General features: G+C 39.4%; 1 protein-coding gene across 1 annotated transcript in view; it reads left to right on the forward strand.

Annotated features, from left to right (window-relative positions):
• Nucleotides 1-3,229: 3,229 nt before the first annotated feature.
• Nucleotides 3,230-21,960, forward strand: part of LOC140235156 (exosome complex exonuclease RRP44-like) — a 192,347-nt gene continuing 173,616 nt past the window's right edge. Inside the window, exons 1-9 of the mRNA XM_072315193.1 lie at nucleotides 3,230-3,463; nucleotides 5,696-5,758; nucleotides 8,379-8,473; nucleotides 9,412-9,596; nucleotides 10,821-10,909; nucleotides 11,693-11,866; nucleotides 15,765-15,908; nucleotides 18,160-18,291; nucleotides 20,074-20,211. Coding sequence (XP_072171294.1) covers nucleotides 3,245-3,463; nucleotides 5,696-5,758; nucleotides 8,379-8,473; nucleotides 9,412-9,596; nucleotides 10,821-10,909; nucleotides 11,693-11,866; nucleotides 15,765-15,908; nucleotides 18,160-18,291; nucleotides 20,074-20,211 — 1,239 coding nt within the window. The 5' untranslated portion in view covers nucleotides 3,230-3,244. The remainder of the gene's footprint in view (nucleotides 3,464-5,695; nucleotides 5,759-8,378; nucleotides 8,474-9,411; nucleotides 9,597-10,820; nucleotides 10,910-11,692; nucleotides 11,867-15,764; nucleotides 15,909-18,159; nucleotides 18,292-20,073; nucleotides 20,212-21,960) is intronic.

Genomic DNA, 21,960 nt, shown 5'->3' on the forward strand with positions numbered 1-21,960 from the left:
GCAACTTAGCATCACATAATCAGGTACGATTTAGTCACTTAACTACTCTAAACCTTGAATAGTGCGAACTGATCTAAGCCTATATTTGCTCAGTATATAACTTATGTTGTTGTTGCACTCTGCAAAGTAAATAGGATTAGTGTAACTTGGATCTTGTGAATCATGAAATGTGTGTGCGTGTGGAATTTGTGAGTCGTGAAAATGTTAATGTAAAAGTTAACTTAGTTGTGTTTGAATAATATACTGAAACCAAAAAATTTACCCAATTACCTTTTCAATAAAGTGAGCACTAGAATCACTATCTATCAAACAAACCCTCTCGGCAAGAGTATACATCTGCATGAAGGAAGAGATGAAAATATGATATGCAGTTAGTGTCTGGATACGTTTTATTCAAAACGTTCTTGAATGCGCACTTATTCACATAATCCATAAGAATAAGATATGCTTCTTACCAGTACTCAAAACCTCTAAAACAAGAGCATGCTTCTTACATTTCTAAAGTATACACCATATCTTAAAAACAAAATGTAAGAGGATTTAAGAAGCTGTTTGTATGCATTCAAACGAATCCATATTTCTATCTAAAATCTAAAACGTATCTTGTAGAAGGGGAATTTGTTTTATAATGACGATGCCAATTGTCTTAAAGTCCTTATCACGACATGTCTTGGAATTCACGCTTATTGAAAACATGAGATTCTTGGCATGTAGATTACAAGTATGGTTTAAAGAGTTAACTGAGATACGCATACGGTATACGGGCATTTTGATGAAAACATTCAAATACAAGGTATACTGTAAATAATATGAAAATCAAACTTGATACCAGCCCTTATCGGCAACCAATAAAGACTATGTAGGATTGCAGTTATGTGTTCAGATATTGTTTTGGGTGATACACGCATTCCGACTGATTTGGGATCAATTCGAGTCCCTCGAGCTGAGATTCCGGAACTGCAATGAGTAAACCATCATTATGAATAACAAAGTGACTGAGAATAATGCATATACCAGTTTCTGTTTCGTTGTTCTACACAGAAAGTTGTTTCGTTTTCCAATCCTATGCAGGCACACAGAGATTTACAGAACTCAATCATCTTTGGCTATAATGCCATGGTCGCGTTCAAAATGAATGCAGCTTATATTCTAACTTAACCCGTAGTTACTGAATACGGTACTACTGTATATTCAATCTATACATATTATTCGGATAATAGAACCTGTCAAAGAGTAAACTGCGGATATCATATACAATTGTCAAATTTACTTTCTGTTCTATACATAGTATCAATGGAATGTTATGAACCACTTCAGCATTATACCAAATCATGAAGTATAAGAATATCATAACTATTTCCCTGAAACGGCTGCATTTGTATGAGCGGGAAGAGTGTGGCATCATGATAGCAAGTGTCGTGACTACAAAATTAAATACATGTATTGTACAAGGTTTTAGGACACTTTGAATCATGCCCCCCCCCCCCCAAAAAAAAAAAAAAACAAACAAACAAACAAACAAACAAACAACCCAACAACTAGTGAAATGTTGTGTACCCTACTTCCATTAACCTATGATCTTTGACCTTTGAATACATGGCCCGCATTTCTTCAACGAATAGGCATTTGGATGCAACGTTAATAAAAGGAAAAAATGTTTTAGGAAAATACATTTAACCACTTCATAAATAATTATGGAACAAATAGCAAAATATTGACAAGTTCACTTCTTCCGTAATGACATGACAGAAAACTTTCCTCACCGAATCGTTCGGCCGTAATTCATGTGCAAGTCATGGATATATTAGTTCGATTAAAAGTATACATTGAGTCATTGCAAAAGTATCTAATGAAAAGTATGCTTCAGAACTACATCATTGTCATTATTTTATTCTATAACACTAATAATAATTATAGAGTTATTGTTCCGCCATATTGCCTAACAGGTCGTTGTCCTACGACGTTTGTTCAGCAAATAATTCACAGAATTTAATTTTGCACTTGTTGCCAAAGACTCTAATCTTCTTTACCGCTATTCTCAGACATGTATGCTGATGCTGTATGAATTAGAAACGGAAGCTAACAATATTCACCATCTAACAAGGCAAAGGCGAAGTGATGTCTCGTCCACGTATCGACTTTGTGATTACAGAGATTTTCAAATGGTATAGTTCATTGACTCTTTGACTGTTGACGTAGTCGGACTTCACCAATATCAACATTTGACAACAATCATCAGATGATCTGAGGAGTGAATTTGGTGGTCATATAGCTCAAAAGTGTGGAAGGTTATTGAAAGAACACCAGAATACTATGTCGACAGTGTTTACCAGGTGAGATACAAACATAGAACAAGTTCCAGTGGGTTTCAGGAGGTTACTTTTCCAGCCTAGGCTAGTCTAGCTGGTAAAATTGGGTCTTTGAGGGCATCTGGCGGCTACCCCTGCACCACTTAAAACGTCTGGCAACGGTCATTCATTTATCCTGGAAGTGTAACGAACAAGTTCCAGTGGTTTTCATGGGGTTACTTTTTCTGCTAGGCTAGCCTAGCTGGAGGTGGGTCTTTAAGGGCGTCTGGCGGCTACCCCCCACCACTTAAAACGTCTGGCAATGGTCATTCATTTATCCTGTGAGTGTAACGAACAAGTTCCAGTTGTTTTCATGGGGTTACTTTTCCAGCTAGGCTAGCCTAATTTTGGGGGTCCTTTTTTGGCCCTCCTGGCCACACCCACCACCGATGACCAGCCAGACGTGCATTTCCATACTCAGGGGCATATGTACTAAATTGCTATATACATGTACATAAAAATTGGTAACCTTTTCAGCTAGGCTGACCCCCGCTGGCTCCCGGACGCACTATATTCTTTGGTCTGTGCGCCTCCTCTGATCCCAAGGCCCTTTCGTCGTGTACACAGAACTCTAGTTCTGTGGTCGTGGATCGCCAGTTGCTCTTTTGATTTTGATCGTAGAGGGCGGCAACTTTATAAACAACGCAGAGCCTTCTGAAACAACGTGCATGCATCATCATAAATCATGCATCGCGCATGCAAGCCGTATGAGGATCATTTTGGCACCGTGCATTTGTCGTGTCGCCGTCTTTTAGATCGGTGGGTACACGGTACGTGAGCACTGGTTGATGAGGGAGATGCCTGCGGCTTTGCTTGCCTGACACAAACATATCGTATCATGTAATTTTGAAACACCTTACCAGTGAACAGGACATTTTTCAACAACTGAATCCAACATGTTGACTTCAAAGAGTTTTGTGAAGAAGACCAGGCGAGGTGGTGTTATTAAAATCGTGCGAGAACACTATCTTCGAGACGATATTTGGTGCGGATCGGAAGCCTGCGGAAAGTGCCCGATAGACAAGCCGGTCCTATCAAAGGAGCCGTCAATTGACAACAGTTTGTGTGGATTCCCCCACTATCTGCTACCAGATACCAATGTTGTGCTACACCAGGTATTTAATGAGCATGTAGGGTCAAATGTTGATCTAGAAAAAGAAATAACACTTTTGACTCTTTAGACACAAGTAAAGGGAGTCTCCGGTGTGTGCGAATTACCGTTAGTCCCACACCCTTTATTTAATGTTATCTTTGCTCTGTAGCATCCATATCAATGCCACGGCCGAGTTTAATCATAATTACGGTAGATACTAAGTGTAGAAATATACTAACTGCGAACAGCCCGAACACAAAACAGGAATAAGTCTATAACTGTGTTAGTGTGTACAACAGAGTGTCCCAGAGCTAACATCAATTACCGCTTAGTCGCCCTTTTTTGGCTTTGCCTGTATTCTTAATCTATGCACTCCCAGATTGGCGAACTAATAATAGGCACTGTAGTTCGCTACCCGTAGCGGATGTGTTATACACACACTTCAATGTAGGATGCATTGTGCATCAACTTGTTTGGATGTTGGACTAAACTGCGACCACCTCCAAAGCGAAGCGTTGGGGCTGCACATTGTAGGATTTTGGATCTGGGAAGGCGTAGTATCACGGCTAAATTTCACCTTAAATACTAAAAAATGTGTCAATTTGGTTACTTATTGATATATTCCAATTATTAACGAGAGGATATGGGGAGCGTAATAGTCCGCTATTAGGCCATTTTTGTCAAAATCGATGACTTTAAATGATTTCTTAAGGAGGGATTTGCGAGAACGACAACTGCTCTGAAAGACTGGATTTGAGACCTCTGTGCTTACACGTGAGTCTGTAGCAGTGTAGCCTTCTTGACCAGGCACTCTTGCTGCACGATCGTTTGGTGCGTGATCGCTCTCTGCTGGTGTGTGGGCGTGTTTCACACGAACCCTCTCGCTCGCCACTACACAGCGCGCAGCGAAAGGTCCTTGTTCAAAGGCTAAAATCATTGTGACTCTCATATCGCCAATGCGCAAAGTGCCACGTGAAGGTTGCATCGAAAGCCAAAGAATGAATGGGAGGTATGGAGATGAACTCGTAGAAAAACGTCTTTTCAAGACCACATGGGATCAGTGTGGAAATTAACAAGTGAACGTATGGTATTAATAAGGTAAGAAGCGTATACTATATTATAAAAGTAAGCCTTTTGCTAGTAAAATACGAAACTTGTAGTGGCGCGAAAATTTGTGGTTCTTTTTCACCCTACAGAGATAGCACTCTTTTGACTCAGGGCACTTCCACACTATAACTGTGTAAAGGAGCGCCCCGGGGTTAAGTTGGACCTAGATTGTTCTACTACCCATCTACCACTTTTTGATTAAATACCTTGTATCTTAGAAAATATCCCTCAGTTTCTTCATGATTTCATGTCACTTAAGGCAGAAAATACTGCAGATTCATATCTTAGCCCTGGGCTCAGATTGATGACTTGTACCATAAGCGTGGAATTCTCGGCGACAAACGCAAGTGACACTTTTTACTGTGCACAGGTGCAAGCTCATTTTAATTGACCACCCATTTTCCCATTGCTAAAGCACATTTAGAATCTAATGAATGGCAAAGACGTGTCAAGGATAATCATGTGTATTACTAATGAGGGTTTTCTTCAATTCTTTTTCCTCCTGTTTCCTCAGGTTGTTTACTTTTATCCCCCTAATTTTTCTTGATTTGTAGTCATGTACTGGCCACGGAGACATCTTTGCGACTTCTCCTGGAGTCTAGCCTGGTCCCTTGGGAGTTATGAGAGAATCAAACATGTTTGGTTTTTTCAGAGACTTTTTCCAGTCTCCAGCTGTTCTTTGAGATGTCTCTGCAACATCTTTCCAAGTCTCCACCAAGCTGCAGAGACTGATTTTGTTTTGACATGGTTGTGTATATGTGTGTGTATACACCTTTCTTATTGCAGTGCTGGGAATTGAATTTTTACTGCTATAGCAACCAGCAGCACTGTATGGAATCCACTGGCTTCCAGACCATCTGGCCGTACAAATTGCTTCCCAGAATATTAAAGCCCTCTAATGATGAAAGAAGTGGCAGGTTTAGGGGCCTTTGGCAAAGGAGGCAACTTTGTCCACATGGAGGGCTTTTTTTGTGGAAGTGACTTAAGTTGACAAAACGTCTGGAAACCAGACTGAAACCACTTGAACTGTGAGCACAGCATGGTTTCATTGAGTGATAATGCTAGTTGTCTGCATGTATAATTTACGTAAACTTGAAAATGTTCAAAGACCTTACTTGTCAGACTTTATTTTTCTTCTTTTACCCAGGTTGACATCTTAGAGGATGAAATAATCAAGAATGTTATTCTTCTGCAGACAGTCCAAAAAGAGGTAATGTATATTAATCACAGGTTTTATCCAGGGAGGTGGAAAGAGACGGAGTGTGCTATCCTTCCTACCTTTAGAAGTCATGCTCAGGACCACTGCTCAATTTTGTTTTCTTCCATAATCTAATTATGCACTTCAGTGTGACCACAAGTTGTAAAACCCCTACCGTGTACAGTGTACTGTGAGTGTGACCGAGGAGAGAGTAGCCCTTGGCTAACAGCACTAATGCAGTTTTGTATCATACATGCTCATACTTCATGTTTCACATTTCCAATTTCCTTCAAATGTTGTGACAATGTAAACAACATGTAACACATCATTTATTAAAGTTTTAACCAGATCTGCCCATAGAGAGTGTTGATATCGGCATCAGTTTTAGATATCTATATATCATCATATACGAATTCGGATGATGATTTCATATGTTTGTCATGCACAACAGTGTACTCAGCAACCTTATATGCCACCCTTAAACGTAACCATGATATTAATCTAAACTCTGGGCCCTGGCTGTAAATAAAACCCCAAAATGAATCAGCTCTACTCCCAATCCTGAAATCTCCATTTGAGTTGATACAAGAGTGCATTAGCACCACCAGCACTTACCTGTAGAACTGTAGAAGTGGAAATTTTGGCAGTGTTGAAATTTTTGCGCATTTCACGCCAACAGAAACTAATGCAAAAAGAAAAGCACACAAATATTTTTGCTTCCCATATGTTCCAGTAATTGATGTCTTGACTCCGCAGAATTAAAAACATGCGAAACTCTTCTTACTCGGCTGAGCGCGAAAAATTAGTCACGCGAAAATATCCACTTTTACAGTACTACTACATACAGGTCGATGTGTGTAACAAAAAGCAAAAGCTTACGACTCTGTACAATGAGAACACACTAGAACAGGCATGTTGGACCAATACCAATTGATAGCTAAAAGCTTATTCTGCAACACAAACATTTTCTTTACATCAGAAAGTTTCATGTATTTTCATAATACAACTGTACATATTTATAACAGCACACTTTTCACTACTTGCCGAGGCTCCGTAGCTGCTTTATTTCTTGGCCAATTTGGTTTGTTTGAACATTGACCTGTGAGACACACACTGAGGGCCCCAGACACTGTTATGTGAAGCCTGTGAAAACATTACTTGTGCCAAGAATCGTTGATTTCAATATCGAGTATCGAATGAACTGTGTAAAGTATGAGTATATGACATCAATTTTGCAATGCCAAACATGACTTTCATGCTCTTTTCAATTGCCTCAGTGCAGATGGTTCAAATGCAATTTGGGAAGAGAAGAGATTGTTGCCCAAGCAGGTTATTAATTTTTTTTGGGCAGTCATGCACTTTACGGCCCTATATTATCTGTACCTCATTCCCTGTGTGCCAAGGTGATATCCCATGAACCACCACGCACTGAGCAGCTGGCGAGCTTCTCTTGCTGTATGGAACGCTGTTTGACAAGTGATAACGTCACTAAAGCCCTCCTCACCCTGCAACTTTGACACATCGAATACTGCGCAATATCGCGTATCTTTGCTCTCTGCTGCAGGATTATCAAGCTTTTCATTTACAATGTTGCATCACAGAAAATTGCCATGATCGTGGAGCAAAGTGTGAGGAAGTTTGTTATACAACAGCTTCCATTTTGAACATCCTAGCTAGCCAAATCTGAACAACTACATAAATACGGTATCTTCATCCATCCACTGCCACTGCAAATTGAAGAAACCTCTCATCGCAGGAGAGAGGCTTGGTGCCTGATAGGTAACTCAAATTCGTATGCACTGCTCGTTTAGGGTAAAATCACTCACCGATAATAAAGGGATGTAAAGTGCAAGATTGCCAAATTTCGTCCCCAACGATGGTCTTTAACTAGTGCTCGAGGGTGATTCACAGCTGGAATTAGTGTTTCGCTAACATGTTTGTGGATATTTAATTAGGTGGACTATATGCCCTGCAACTAAGTCTCGGAGTGCACATTCCATCTCTTTCCACCTCCTTGGTTTTATCTGTGAATCTAATGAAAGTCTCATTTCTAAGTTTTGGAACTAAACGGGATCAAATCCTGCAGGTGATTATAAATGTTTAATAATATGTGTTATAAATATTTTTTAGTTGGATGTGAGGTTATGGTGAATCTAATGGCTTGTTCAATGCATGACAAAGAAATAATACACATTGTGATGGCCTGTGGGAATTTCAAGGAACATTTATATTGTGATGTACCAGGTACCTCTCATATTTACATGCAACTTTTACTGAACAAAGCATTTTAGGAAGATGTGGTATAATGTGTCACAGTCATTCACCACAGATTGTCCCACATATTCCTATCTGTGGTGGCAAATTGAAGAGTTTGTATCCTCAGCTCTTAGTCTTATTACTTTTTGATGATCTACCAAAACTCATTATTTCTTATGATTTCCACCTATATACATGTACAGACAATGAACAAAACAATTTGAAGTCCTTTTGAATGAACTTTGATCATGGGTTAGACTAAGATTAGACCTTACTAGGGCTTTAGATCATCATTCTAGTGCAGCCCTAAATATCAAGTATTTCTTTTAACATTGTTGCATAATTCAATTCTTGTGGGTCTCTTTTTTATGCCCAGGTCAAGCACAGAAGTCTACCTGCATACAAAAGGATACGCGACATCATAGCCAATAGTAATAAGCAGTTCTATGTCTTTACCAATGAACATCATAGGTGAGTCCCTTTTTTCTTCATAGGATTTTTTTTAAAAGTCATAAATTCCTGTCAGTATAGTTACAAATACAGTAAAGTTCTTTGTATACAGAAGACTTTTCATCATCATGGAAAATATCAAAATTGGGGATGCACCTTAAAAACTGGAACAAGAAACTCTTGCCATTGGGTTCCAAACCTGATGTATGTAAACTCCATTATAGGGAAGTCAATGCAATGCCAGTATTGTGTGAACAAGTATGTTTGTGCAAAGAAACAGAGTAGACATTGATGTGAAATTTCATAATGCATTTAACATTGAATAAAATCAAGTCGTATTTATCATAGTTTTTCTGTCACTGTTTTTGCTTTGAACACCGTAATATTGCTGGTTGCGCTGAAGATTTTGTCTGTGGCTATTGTGATATCGCAGCAGAAATGATTGGAAGTATAACTCTTCAACAGTAGCATTGTCACACACTCACACACAAAAACAGACACTCAATTGTCATCGCGCACATGCACACTTCCTTGAAACCTTAGTGTGACTTTGTACATGGCTTGTTTGCATGGATGTAGCCATGTAGGTTATGTGTTGGTATTCCAATGCCTATGTCAAGAGTGATATTACCCCCGTCCCCCCAAATGTGCTTCAAGGGCGGGCAACAATTTGTGCCTTCGGCCCTCTGCACAAATTGTCGCCAGGCGACAAATTGTGCAGGGGCGACAATTTGTGCGTCAGCTTCCTGCACAATTTGCCACCCATTTTAGGGGGCAACAATTTGTGCTTCAACAGTCATGCATGTTTTGCCATTGTAAATACCCTCGAGTGCACTGCATCTCCACTAACTTACTCACACATGTGCATTTTTTGAATACGATTAGCCCTATTTCAGCTCCTACTGACTGGTGCTCCTTTTGCGTGTTAATTTGAAATGTGTTTTTTCCTTGTGTCATAGAGATACCTATGTAGAGATAGCTGCTGGGGAATCTGCCAACGACTTCAATGACAGAGCCATCAGAAAGTGTGTGGAGTGGTACAACAAACACTTGAAGCAAAGCTGCAACATCAAGGTTGTTTTACTCACCAATGACATTGCCAACCGAGACAAGGCAAGAGAGGAAGGGCAGCTGGCATACACAGGCAAGTCTGTCTCTATGCCTCTTGACACAAACAACAAACAGAATACATAAGGTTCAAGGGCATATGTCAAACAGATATTGATAACTATTGAAACTGTAAGAATTCACTGTACCGTGTGTCCCCCAAAAAAATTACAACGGGACCCTCCGCAGTGATAACTTTAAAAATAGTGAATCAATCCAAATACAATTTCAGGGTATGAAACTATGACTCATTTCCCACATCTTACAGAAAACCCCTTTCGATTTGCTTCAGTGGTCAAAGAGAAATGAGGAATTTTGTAGAGCATGTCAGTAATCTCTTCCCTCCAAGTTCTGTCTATTGTGTTTACACATTAATGTGCAGTTCCAAGAGCATTCAGGTGCTAAACTTGGCAGAATCAGACTCGTGACAGGCTTTATAAAAATCCACATTTCTCTGTGATCGCTCAACCAAATTGAATGGGGTTTTCTGCAAAATAGAGCTAAGATGTTCTGTTTTAAGACCCTGAAGTAGCATTTGGACAGTTTAATCATATTGGGTGTTATTAATGTGCAAAATCAGATTTTATTTATTTATTTATTTATTTTTTTTTTGGGGGGGGGGGGGGGACATACTGTACAGTAACAACCGGAGATACTCACAACTGATTGGCAGTTCTTGAATGTTGCCAGGATCACAACTTTAAATACAGTAATTGCAAAAGTCTGTGAAATGGTGCCAGGATGGAACTGCAAAGGGAAATGAGGTGTATTTCATGATCAAGTGTTAAAGTGGTCAGCAATATGTTGTAGGAATAAGCATTGCTGTTTATTTTGTTTGTTTATTGCTTTTTCTACCTAAGCTTCGGGTTGTGATGTTCTAGATCAACATTCAAGTCCAAAGCAAAATTGAGTGCCATTTACTATTGATTTCTATTATTTCACTATCAGTCGGCCATGAATGACTTTTTTTTAATATGATGTTTTGGATGCTTGTCATGCCACCTTTAGTCGTAGTGTAATTCATCCTGGTACTAACAGTATAAATAACCTCGGGGGGTGACTAAATTGTTTCAGTTTTCATTGTGCTGTGGATTTTGGTTAGCTTATGATCTAGCCAGATTCACAATAACATACAGGATATGTCTGCAATCTAGGCATTTGCTTTATCGCTTCGTAAGGAGCTTCAAGTTCCCCATACCCAATGTGTCAATGAATGTGTGAAAGTCACTATATCTGAGTGCTTGTGTTCTTTCCAAACCAGTTGGGGAGTATGTCAAAGCACTGACCGGTAGACCAGAGCTGGTAGATCGGTTGGCCCAGATCAATAGTGAAGAAAGGACCAAGGATGCTGTAAGTAGCATGTCTCTTCTGTCTTCTTATCTGCTGATTTGGCATGTAAGCTATCTGTACCTGGCTGTGAGATGGCATTCAATCATTGTTTGTAAATACATATTACACACAATCGAGTAGACCCATACACTTTGGCATGCTATTTGGTGAAGTGACTTCGGATGTGTTGACTTGTCCAATGAGCACTGAACAACATTCAATAGATGATTACTGTAAGAACTTTAACAATATCATTGTGCAAGTACTGTACAAATCAGTTATACAAGTTTGTAATGATCATTTTGAAAAGAAATTCAAAAGATATACAGGCAACTCCTGTAATAATGAAGTCCTTGGTATTGGCAGTTTTCTTTTGTTATATCAGGGCTGCACACCAACCCATTTTTTCTACTGTTCCGACAGACAGGTCGCACCAGTAGGTACCCAGTTTTTCCATTTTTTATTGGTCAATTCCTGAAAAAGTTACTGGTCTGACAGTGATTTTTACTGGTCAGGGACCATCGAACCAGTGCCAGTGTGCAGCGTTGGTTATATTGAAATTCTTATAGCTGAAGAGAAAGTATATAAAGACAGTATATAGATGATGATTTTGGGACCTGAATTTTTTGCTTCATCGTAACAAGAATTTTGACATAACTGTGTCATTATAACAGGAGTGCATTGTAGTAACAAGTCACCATACAACAAAAAAAGAAGAAGAAAAAAAAAAGATATACCGCAGTCTTGTTGATGGGACCAACAGGAATTTTACATGTTTTGTTTTTCTTTTGTGGGCTTCTTCAGCTGGACAGGGATATCAAGGTGTCTGGAGGGAAGAAGATCCTGTTCCCAGAGCACCTAAGTCTGTCCCAGCTCCAGGCAGGTATCAAAGAAGGCCGGTACAAGCAGGGTACATTCCAGTCCAGCCGGGAGAACTACCGGGAGGGCTACGTCAGTGTGCAGGGGGAGGAGAAGAGGGTGAGGAATAGTTGTTCAAATCTCTTATGCCGCATGCCCACTGTGCGACCTGAGCCTGTGAGCTGGTGGGAGCTGATGCGAGTCGAAAGTGACCTTGAGCTTGCACCAGCTCGCCGACGAGCTAGTGGGATCTCATTGTGTCTAAAAGTCTAAAAGTAAAGAATCGTTTTCTAGCAAAAACAATGAAAATCTGATCAAAATTTGATAGAAATAAAAAAGTTATGACATTTTGAAGTTCCATTTATTTTTCTGGAAAAGTTCTTGAACAGTGAATACGAATATGCAATTAGTGAAGTCTCAATTGCATTTTTTATGCCTCCGCCACGAAGTGGTGCCGGAGGCATTATGTTTTCGGGTTGTCCGTCCGTCCGTACGTCCGTCCGCTTTCGTTTACGCGATAACTTGAGTAATATTGACTGGAATTTTACCAAACTTGGTCCAAGTATAAAGTATGATGGGGCAATTATTTGATAAGATTTTGGGTGAAATTGGCCTGAGGTCAAAGGTCAAGGTCAAATCATGAAATTGTATCCGTTTACGCGATAACTCAAGACTGGATCAAGCAAATTTCACCAAACTTTATCGGAGGATGATGTATGATGGGGCAATTACTTGAAAAGTTTTTTAGTGAAATCGAACAGAGGTCAAAGGTCAGAGATTAAGGTCAAATCCTAAAATTTATCTGTTTACGTGATAACTCAAAACTGGATGAAGCAGCTTTCACCAAACTTGGTCCAAGGATGATGTATGATGGGACAATTAGTTGAGTAGATTTTAGTGACATTGGCAAGAGGTCAAAGGTCAAAAGGTCAAGGTCAAATGCTTAAAATGTTGCTATTTCCCCCATATCTATGCAATGCCCAAAGGTATTTTCTTGAAACTTAGTGTAGACATGTACTACTGCGTAAAGATTCTCCAAAGAGAGTTTCATGTCATAAGGTCAAAGGTTAGGTGAAAATGTTGCAATATCACTTTTCTCGCAAATGGTTCAATGTATCTTCATGGAACTTGGTACATACGCATGTAGTGACTGGCAGGGATTATCTAGGGAATTTAGGGGTCGTGGGTCAATAGTCAGGGGGGTCAAAGGTCAAGGTCAACTCCTCAAAATTTTACTATTTCCCTCATATACTAGTATATGCAATGCTTGCATTATTAGTTTTAGAACTTAATATATACATGCATTACCTAATGGAGATTCTCTGGGAAATTTCCAGCCAGAAGGTCAAAGGTCAAAGGTTAACCCTAAAAGGGCCGGGGGGGGGGGGGGGGCGGAATCCGCCCCCCCCCCCTCGACGTTTCGCGCTATAATTCTGTAACGCGAGAAGGCCTCGTCGCGAGGCTTCTTGACTTTCTTCGTTCAAGTCTCGCGCAACTTTTGAGACCAAATTTGCAACGTCCGCGCATACTTTTGCGAAGCCACGCCCATTTTTGTAACGGAATGTCGCTCCAAAACGGGCACAATTTTGTGATTTTGTGTACATTTCCTATGGAAAACGGTGCTCTGTCATGAAAGGCATAAAAACCTGATTATTTTTACAATTAATCACTTTCATTGATTAATTTTGTGCTAATTATGGTAGAAAAGTGGTCAGTGACAATTTCCAATGAAAAAACAAAGAAAAAACAAAAGTTGAAAAACAAGGAAATACATAAGAAATTCTGAAAACAATAAAATACATAAGAATTGAAATGAGTTTTGGAAGTTTTTGTGATGTACAATTGTTGAATATGCTAAAACAGATTTACAGATCAAAAATTAGACTCTCAATGCTTTTAATTAAGCTAAAATATCACCTTGAGCTTAATTTGCATAATTAATTAATTAAAATTAGAAATTGATTTTTTCAAAAAATCTTATGACACAATCTTGTAGATTATGACGCGGGTCTCACGCATGCAAAATTTCATCGCGATCGCACCACCAATGGCCGAGATCTCGGGGGGGGGGGGGGGGGGGGGGGGGCGGAATCCGCCCCCCCCCCCCCCGGTCTGAGCGTAGCCAAAAAAGCCCGGCCCCTTTAGGGTTAAGGGTCAAAGGCCAGGTTTCAATGCCCCCCTCCCCCACAAAAAAATAAGAATCTATTTTGTACTGTAATTACACTTTTTCATCATACCTTGGAAATTACTCAATGCATAAACTTATAAAAGGGTCCGTCAGAAGTCAAGTAAAAATTCTCAATTCTCTAAATATGTGTACCTGCACTCTCAGACAATTATAGCAAACCCAGTTCAAGGAAAGTGAACATTCAAGATATTTCTGACAAACCTGTCATTTCAGTATTTTGCCAGTTATGTGAAACTGTCATCACACATTGTGAAGACATTGTACTATACACCTATTGGGAGAATCATGCATTATGGCGGAGGCATCAGTCGCCATAGCGACATTTCTAGTTTTTTTTTTTTACAACTTGCCACATAGATTGTACATAGTGTTTTACATTTCCAGTTTATTATTCAAGCTCAATTTCGCCTGGGTCTCAAGTCCCAACAGTATGTATAACTGATCATTATTCAAGTTATTCAACCAGGAATAACATCACATTTTACACTTTGATAACAGAAACAATGAATGTTTGTCATTACTTTTGTACACTAGCAAAGAAAAATGGAGGGTTGATAACATCATCATCTTATGTGCATATAAATACAAACTGTATGAGAACTGTGCTGCTGAAATTAGTGAAACTTCACAGTGTCATAATCTCCCAAATTTTCTTCCTCAATTTTGGTCAAATTTTCACTGTTATAGGCATACTTGTAAGATTTTAATCTTTCTTATAAGATTAACATAGATAATTGGACTTGAAGTTGTCTTTCCCACGATTTCTCTGAGTTTTCTACCCTTTTGGATAGATGAGCAGGTTTTTTTTAATGGTTGCGAGTTTGCCCAGCTTGCGAGCTCCTGCAAGCTAAGGTCGCCCACTGTGCAACCTGCTTGCGAGTTGCTACGAGCTAACCGCTGGTCGCAAGATTTTTTGAACATGTCCAAAACCTTGCGTGCTCAAGCGAGCTGGTGTGAGCTGGTGTGAGTTTTGGTTGCCCACTGTGTGACCTCACCGCAGCTCGTTCAAGCTCTCACCAGCTCGTAGGCTCAGGTCGCGCAGTGGGCATTCGACTTTAGTCTTCTTGTCTTGTGGCACAATGTGTCTATGGAGTACCAGTCAAGAAGGGTTGATCATCGGTAGTCTGTATCATTCACTTTTTTTCTGAGCTTTGTGTGTAAAACAGACCACCACCTAGTTTGCACCCTACTCTTTGAAAGAAGCACAGTGACAATGTTCATGAGTTGTGAGTCTCTTGCACATGGAGTCATCATTTTGTGTCCTCTGTGAGGAAAAGAGCAATTTAGCCTATTAACAGAAGGAATTGTAGAAGACATACAACATTGACTTAGCTGGTCTTTCCAAACCTCAGGTCAGGGGGTCTTTATTGTACCCTTGAAGCACAAAGTCACCAGAGGATACTTATGTATTCAGCATTCAATACTGTTTGTGGCATCACATGTCTTCTACATGCTCTAGGTACTTGTTAGGTGTATGATGGTGAGGTCTGGCCTCGGCATTTGGTGTCAGGTCCTGTAGCTCTGATTTTCAGACCATAGACAAAAGAACTTTAAATGTTCCAGCTCTTTGATCATCAAGATTTTGTACCTGGGAGAATTTATTTTCATCAGGGGGACAACAATGTACATATATGTTTTTGGTTATTTTCACAAAATAATCCTTTCAAACCTTATCTGACCTGATGGAATTCATAACATACATTATCATCTGCTCATAGAGAAAAGCCAATTTGATAAAAGTAGAAAATAACATTGAAGAATTGTCAGTTGGAAAGAAACCACTGCAAGTGTTTTTTGCCTTCTGTGATCTTCAAATTCTCTTCTGGACAGGTGTTCATCAAAGGCCTTGCCAATCAGAATCGGGCCGTGCAAGATGACATCGTGGCCATCGAAATGCTGCCAGAGTTGCAGTGGTCAGCGCCTTCCTCTGTCATTGCAGAGGACACTGGATCCAAAGATGATGTTCTCGATGAGGTGAGGGGGCAAAGATGCATAAAAATGCAATGATGATGAAACAGTACCAAAGACTTGGATTTTTTTCATGAAGCTCTTGCTGTATGTGAAGGGCTGAATATGATATTCCCCTGTTCTAGGATGGGTGAGATCTGATGTTTCCCTAATAGGTCATATGTTTACATGACCATGGTTTAGCATAAAATCATTTTTGTCTCACTTGCGTAGCTGAAGTGAGACATAGGCACCACTTTTCTGTCGTCTTCATCAACAATTTGTCGTACTCTGTATAACTTTCCACAACATTGAGATATGACCAACAAACAAGCACCATGGGTACATAACCTAAAAGTGTCGGTCAAGATTAAATATGGGTGAAGTCTGACAAGGTAAAAGGTCAATGAACTTGCCCTGATAGATATTGTACTCAGTATTGTGGTGTACTTTCAATAGCTTTCCACAGATTTGAGCTATGACCATCAAACTCATGCCACAAGGTACATAACCTGCAGATGCCAGTTAAGTTGAAATATGAGTCAAGTCTTACAAGGTCAAAGGTCAAAATGTCAATGAACTTTCCCTGATAAGCACTGTACTCACATTATTGTGGTGTGCTCTCAATAACTTTTCGCAGCTTTGAGCTATTATCACCAAATTCAGACCGCATTTACATCACCTAGAGATGCTAGTCAGATTTGAATATGGGTGAATTCCGAAAAGGTCAGAGGTCTAATGGTCAATGAACTTTACTCGATAAGCACGGTGCACATAGTATTGTGGTATACTCTCAATAACTCTCCACAGGTTTGAGCTGTGACCATCACATTCACACCATAGGAACATTGCCTAAAGATACCGGTCAGTTCAAATATTGGTGAATTTTGAAAAGGTGAAAGGTCAAGAGATCAATGAACTTTACCTGATAAGCACTGTACTCATAGGTCCGAATTCACGAAGGTGGTACAAATGAAACCATGGTTTAAACCATGGACAAAATCTATGGAGCGCCAAGTGTCGCATGGAATATTTCGTTACGAAATCAGTCATTTCGTCAATGAAATGATTATTTTGTAACGAAATGACAACGTTTGGTAACTAAATGAACACTTCGTCCACGAAATGATAATTTCGTTAACGAAACGGTCATTTTGTCGACGAAATGACTAATTTCGTAACGAAATATTCCGTGCGACACTTGGCACTCCACAGTTTTTGTCCATGGTTTAAACCATGGTTTCATTTGTACCACCTTTGTGAATTCGGGCCATAGTATATGGGTTTATTCTCAATGAACTTTCCCTGATAAGCACTGTACTCACATTATTGTGGTGTGCTCTCAATAACTTTTCACAGCTTGGAGCTATTTTCACCAAATTTAGACCGCATTTACATCACCTAGAGATGCTAGTCAGATTTGAATATGGGTGAATTCTGAAAAGATCAAAGGTCTAATGGTCAATGAACTTTACTCGATAAGCACGGTGCACATAGTATTGTGGTATACTCTCAATAACTCTCCACAGCTTTGAGCTGTGACCATCACATTCACACCATAGGAACATTGCCTAAAGATACCGGTCAGTTCAAATATTGGTGAATTTTGAGAAGGTGAAAGGTCAAGAGATCAATGAACTTAACCTGATAAGCACTGTACTCATAGTATTTTGGTTTATTCTCAATAACTTTCCATAGCTTGAGGCCATGACCACAAATTTCACCACAGGTACATCACCTAAAGATGCTAGTAAAGTTTGAATGCTGGTGATTTGTGACAAGGTGAATGATTGAAATGTCAATGAACTTTCCCTGATAAGCACCATAATATGTGCTCTCAATAACTTTCCACAGCTTTGAGCAGTGACAGGTGCATCACCTAACGATGCGGGTCAAGTTTGAATATTGGTGAAGTCAGACAAGGTCAAAGGTCTAAAGGTCAATGAACTTACAATGAAAAACACTACAATAACAAATTGCAATATGCAGGTGAGACATCACTTTGCATGTGCCTTGCTTGCTTTGGGTTTTTGTGTTGTCTATGTAATGTCTTGATTATCTGTACCGGGGAGGGCATTTACAAATTAACATTTATGTCTTGTTGTCTCTGCTGCTCTTCAGCTATGACCTAGGACAGGCACCACCCCCTGATGTGTGGTTGTGACCAAAGAATTCCCCTCTCAGGGCCAGTATCTCAAAAATTTTGTGATTACATTTAATAGTCTTGCCTTTGACATCGGAAGGTGAAATGAGCTCTTATTTTCTTTACATCATACAGGCAGAAGACTCTGTGGATAGCTCTAACCGCCCATCCAGGAGAGATGCAATGCCAACGTGCAGGGTGGTAGGAATCATCAAGCGAAACTGGCGGCCATTTTGTGGTGTAATCGTGCCAACATCGGTGAAAGGGGTGAGAGATGTACAAGTAATCCAAATGGAGCCAAGAAGAAGTTCCACTTTTGTTGTTGTTGTATGGCCTGTGCCTTCAAGCTGTTCTAAGTATACTGATTATTGGTTGTCTGCATGTCTCTTTTAATTTCATTATTTCATTCATCTCCTTTAAACAGAGCTGCCAACTAGTACTGATTTTCAGTAATTATACCCCCGCCAAATGAAGTTTGAAGGGGGTATATAGGAATCAGCGGACGGTCGGGCGGTCGGTCCGTTGCAAATCTTGCGTCGCGAACTACTTCCTCAGTTTACAACCGATTCCCATAAAACTTGGCACAGATGTGTGCCTTGGGTTGTAGATGTGCAAGACGTATTTTTTGACAGTACCCAAAAGTACGTTGCCATGGTAACGGCATATTATGGGCAAAAATGGGTACAAATCTTGCGTCGCGAACTCCTCCCACAGTTTTTGATCAATTTTTATGAAATTAGGTACAGATGTTCATCTGAATATGTTAATGTGCAAGACACATATTTCCGAAGTGGCAAAAAGTGCATTGCCATGGTAACGGCATGTTATTGGTAAAATATAGGGCAAAATGCTTCATGGCAAAACTGCTTCATCAGTGTTCTTCCAATTCTCATGGAATTCATATTGAATGTTTGTCTTAGGATATAGGTCAGCATGACACATTTCTTGACAGTGACATAAAGTATGTTGCCATGGTAACAGCTCACATACTATGAGCCAAAATGATGGAAAATTTTGTGTTGCAAAGTACTTCCTCAGTTTTTGCCCAATTTCCATGAAACTTGGTACAGATGTGTGCCTTTGGTTGTAGATGTGCAAGACGCATTTTTTGACAGTACCCGAAAGTACGTTGCCATGGTAACGGCATATTAATGGCAGAAGATCAAGGAAAGATCTTGCGGATTTAACTACTTCCTCAGTTTTTTGACCAAAGCTTATGAAATGTTGTTTGGCGGGGGTATAACCAGTCGCTGTAGCGACATTTCTAGTTTCTACTGAAATTGGACAAGAATACTGAAGGTTACAAGCAAATTACTGATTTTAGAAATCATTGTCTGTGATAAATTCTATAACACTGTTGAGGATTACTGATTTTCACTCAAAAAAGGTGCAAATTACTGATTTTCAGCCATCATAGTACTGAAAGGCTTTTACAAAAGTTGTCAGCTCTGTTTAAAGTATATCATTACCTTGGTTTATTTGTTGCTATGGCTGTGCTGGCAACACCATTTTTAGCTCTAACCAGGCCGGGCTTTTCGAGCTGTTCTGTAGCCAGGAGAGATCTCGGCCGTCGATAACATAATCTACCAAACTGTAACAGAAAAAAATTGAATTTTCATTTTTTTAATATTTTTGCATACTGATAAGAGTTGCTCAGCGCTTGTTCTTAATGTAATATTGACCTGCCTTTAGGGATCACTATCTAAAAAAAAATGGACAACCAAAAAACCTATTAACTTCCTTATTCAAAAGTTTCACTGATTCATTAGAACTTTAACAATTTACCACAAAAGTAATTCAGAATATTGGATTTGGTTTTCATTATACTTTACATCTTGTCAAGGCATGGTTTCAGCATGTCAGTGAATACCAGGTTCTTATACATGTAAAAAAAAAAAAAATAGAATAAGATGTAAATTTCACAAATGTAGGGTATTGAAAATGAACAAAATGTGTGAATGTGCAGTTGTAACTCGGGTAAATGTTAACTTCTTTCAACAACAAAAATAAACCAAATAAAACATGCACTTTCATTGTTTTATGCTGTAGGGAACAAGACATTTGTTTATGGCAGCTGAGCGCCGCATTCCTAAGATACGCATTGAGACTCGGCAGTATGACGCCCTCGTTGGCCACAGAATTATAGTGAGCATAGACTCGTGGCCACGTAACTCAAGATATCCACTGGTAAGTTGAGTGACAACAGATGCTTCTGTTGTGAATATGTGATATGATGTGTTGTAAATATGCACTGTTTAATGGGTTTTTTGTTGTCGTTGTTGTTAACCCTTCTATTCTTAGAGCTTGATTTTTCAGAGCTTTTTGCAAACCCTCCTTTTTCCCGGGACTTTGAAAGTGTATAATTGTCATAATCTTTTGTAAACCCTTCCATCCTTAGATTCTTTGAAAGTGTTTGCTCCTCAGGGCTCTTTTGATATCCCTCTTATATTGAGGGTGCTGAAAAGCATTTAATTCTCAGATGGCCTTGTACATATTTGACTTTTTTTTTTTTTTTTGGTAAACCTGTAGTCCATATTTTGTAGCCAACTTAGCAGGAGTTATTCTTAGGGCTTAAAGATACAAAATTTTCCCAAAGGTTGCCCATGTCTATGGGGCCGGTTTGGGAGGGGGTACAAGTTAGGAGGATGATCAAGGGCGAAAAATTCATAACTTTACTTAAGAATTTCACCAAATTTGACAAAAGATTCAGTTGGCTCCCATGGGCCTTGGGTCAGGCCCCAGAATACCCAAGGTATTGCAATTACAACTATTTATTCTCCATTATCCAGCATTTAAATAGCCAAGTCATATTGAATTTAGATGCTCTTACAGCTAAGGAACATTGTTCATGACAATGGCAGTGATGGTCCAATCAAACACATAATGGGGAAGGGGTGACAAGTTTGGATGGAACAAAAGGGCTGAAATTTACCTTTTCATCTTCAACCTTTCTATATACATTGTCAAATTTCAGTCTTTCCAAGATTGACAGGAATTATTCTAAGTGACAGGGGATATAATCTGTTCAAGTGGTTCATTTGGCCCACATGGGGGCTCAGGGGCAGGGCCCAAATCCCAAAATGAGAACTGGAATGCCATTGATTTAGATTATCATCTCTATGTTCATTAGAAAGTTAAATTGATTTTTTTTTTTTTTTTGTAGATACCTTTACCCGTGAAGAATGATACACAATTGTTTGTTAGACACCTGATTAGATAGATACAACTTATTTTACGACATACCAAGAAGTTTTTATTCTGAAGTGTGTATTCTTTAACACAGACAATTGTCATTTTCTTCAGGATAAACATGTTTTTATGCCTCCGCCACGAAGTGGTGCCGGAGGCATTATGTTTTCGGGTTGTCCATCCTTCCGTCCATCCATCCGTAATGAATTTTGTGGACAGCGTAACTAACAAAACTGTTTGAGGTTTCCAAATGAGACTTGGTAAGTATGTACATGAGTGGATGAAGTTGTGCCTATCAACTTTTGGGTGCACATGCTCAAGGTCAAAGGTCAAAGGTGAAGGTCAAATGCTCAAAATTTCACTATTTCTCCAATATTTATGCAATGACTGAAGGTATTTTCTTGAAACCTAATGTACAGTATACATGTACTACCCGATACAGATTCTCTGGTTAGAGTTTTTTGTCATGAGGTCAAAGGTCAAGGGGTCAAAGGTCAAGTAAAAATGCTAAAATTTCACTTTTTTTTTTCCATATCTCGGAAATTGTTCAAGGTATCTTCATGGAACTAATGCATATGCATGTAATGACTGGCAGTGATTATCATGAGAATTTCGGAGTCATGGGGTCAGTGGTCAGGGGTAAAAGGTCGAGGTCATCTCTTCAAAACTTCACCGTTTCCCTCGTACTTATGCAATGCCTGTAGGATTTTCTTTTTTTTTTAACTTGGTGTATACATGTATTACCCA

Source organism: Diadema setosum, chromosome 11 (assembly GCF_964275005.1).
Source record: "Diadema setosum chromosome 11, eeDiaSeto1, whole genome shotgun sequence".
NCBI classification, from domain to species: Eukaryota; Metazoa; Echinodermata; class Echinoidea; order Diadematoida; family Diadematidae; genus Diadema; species Diadema setosum.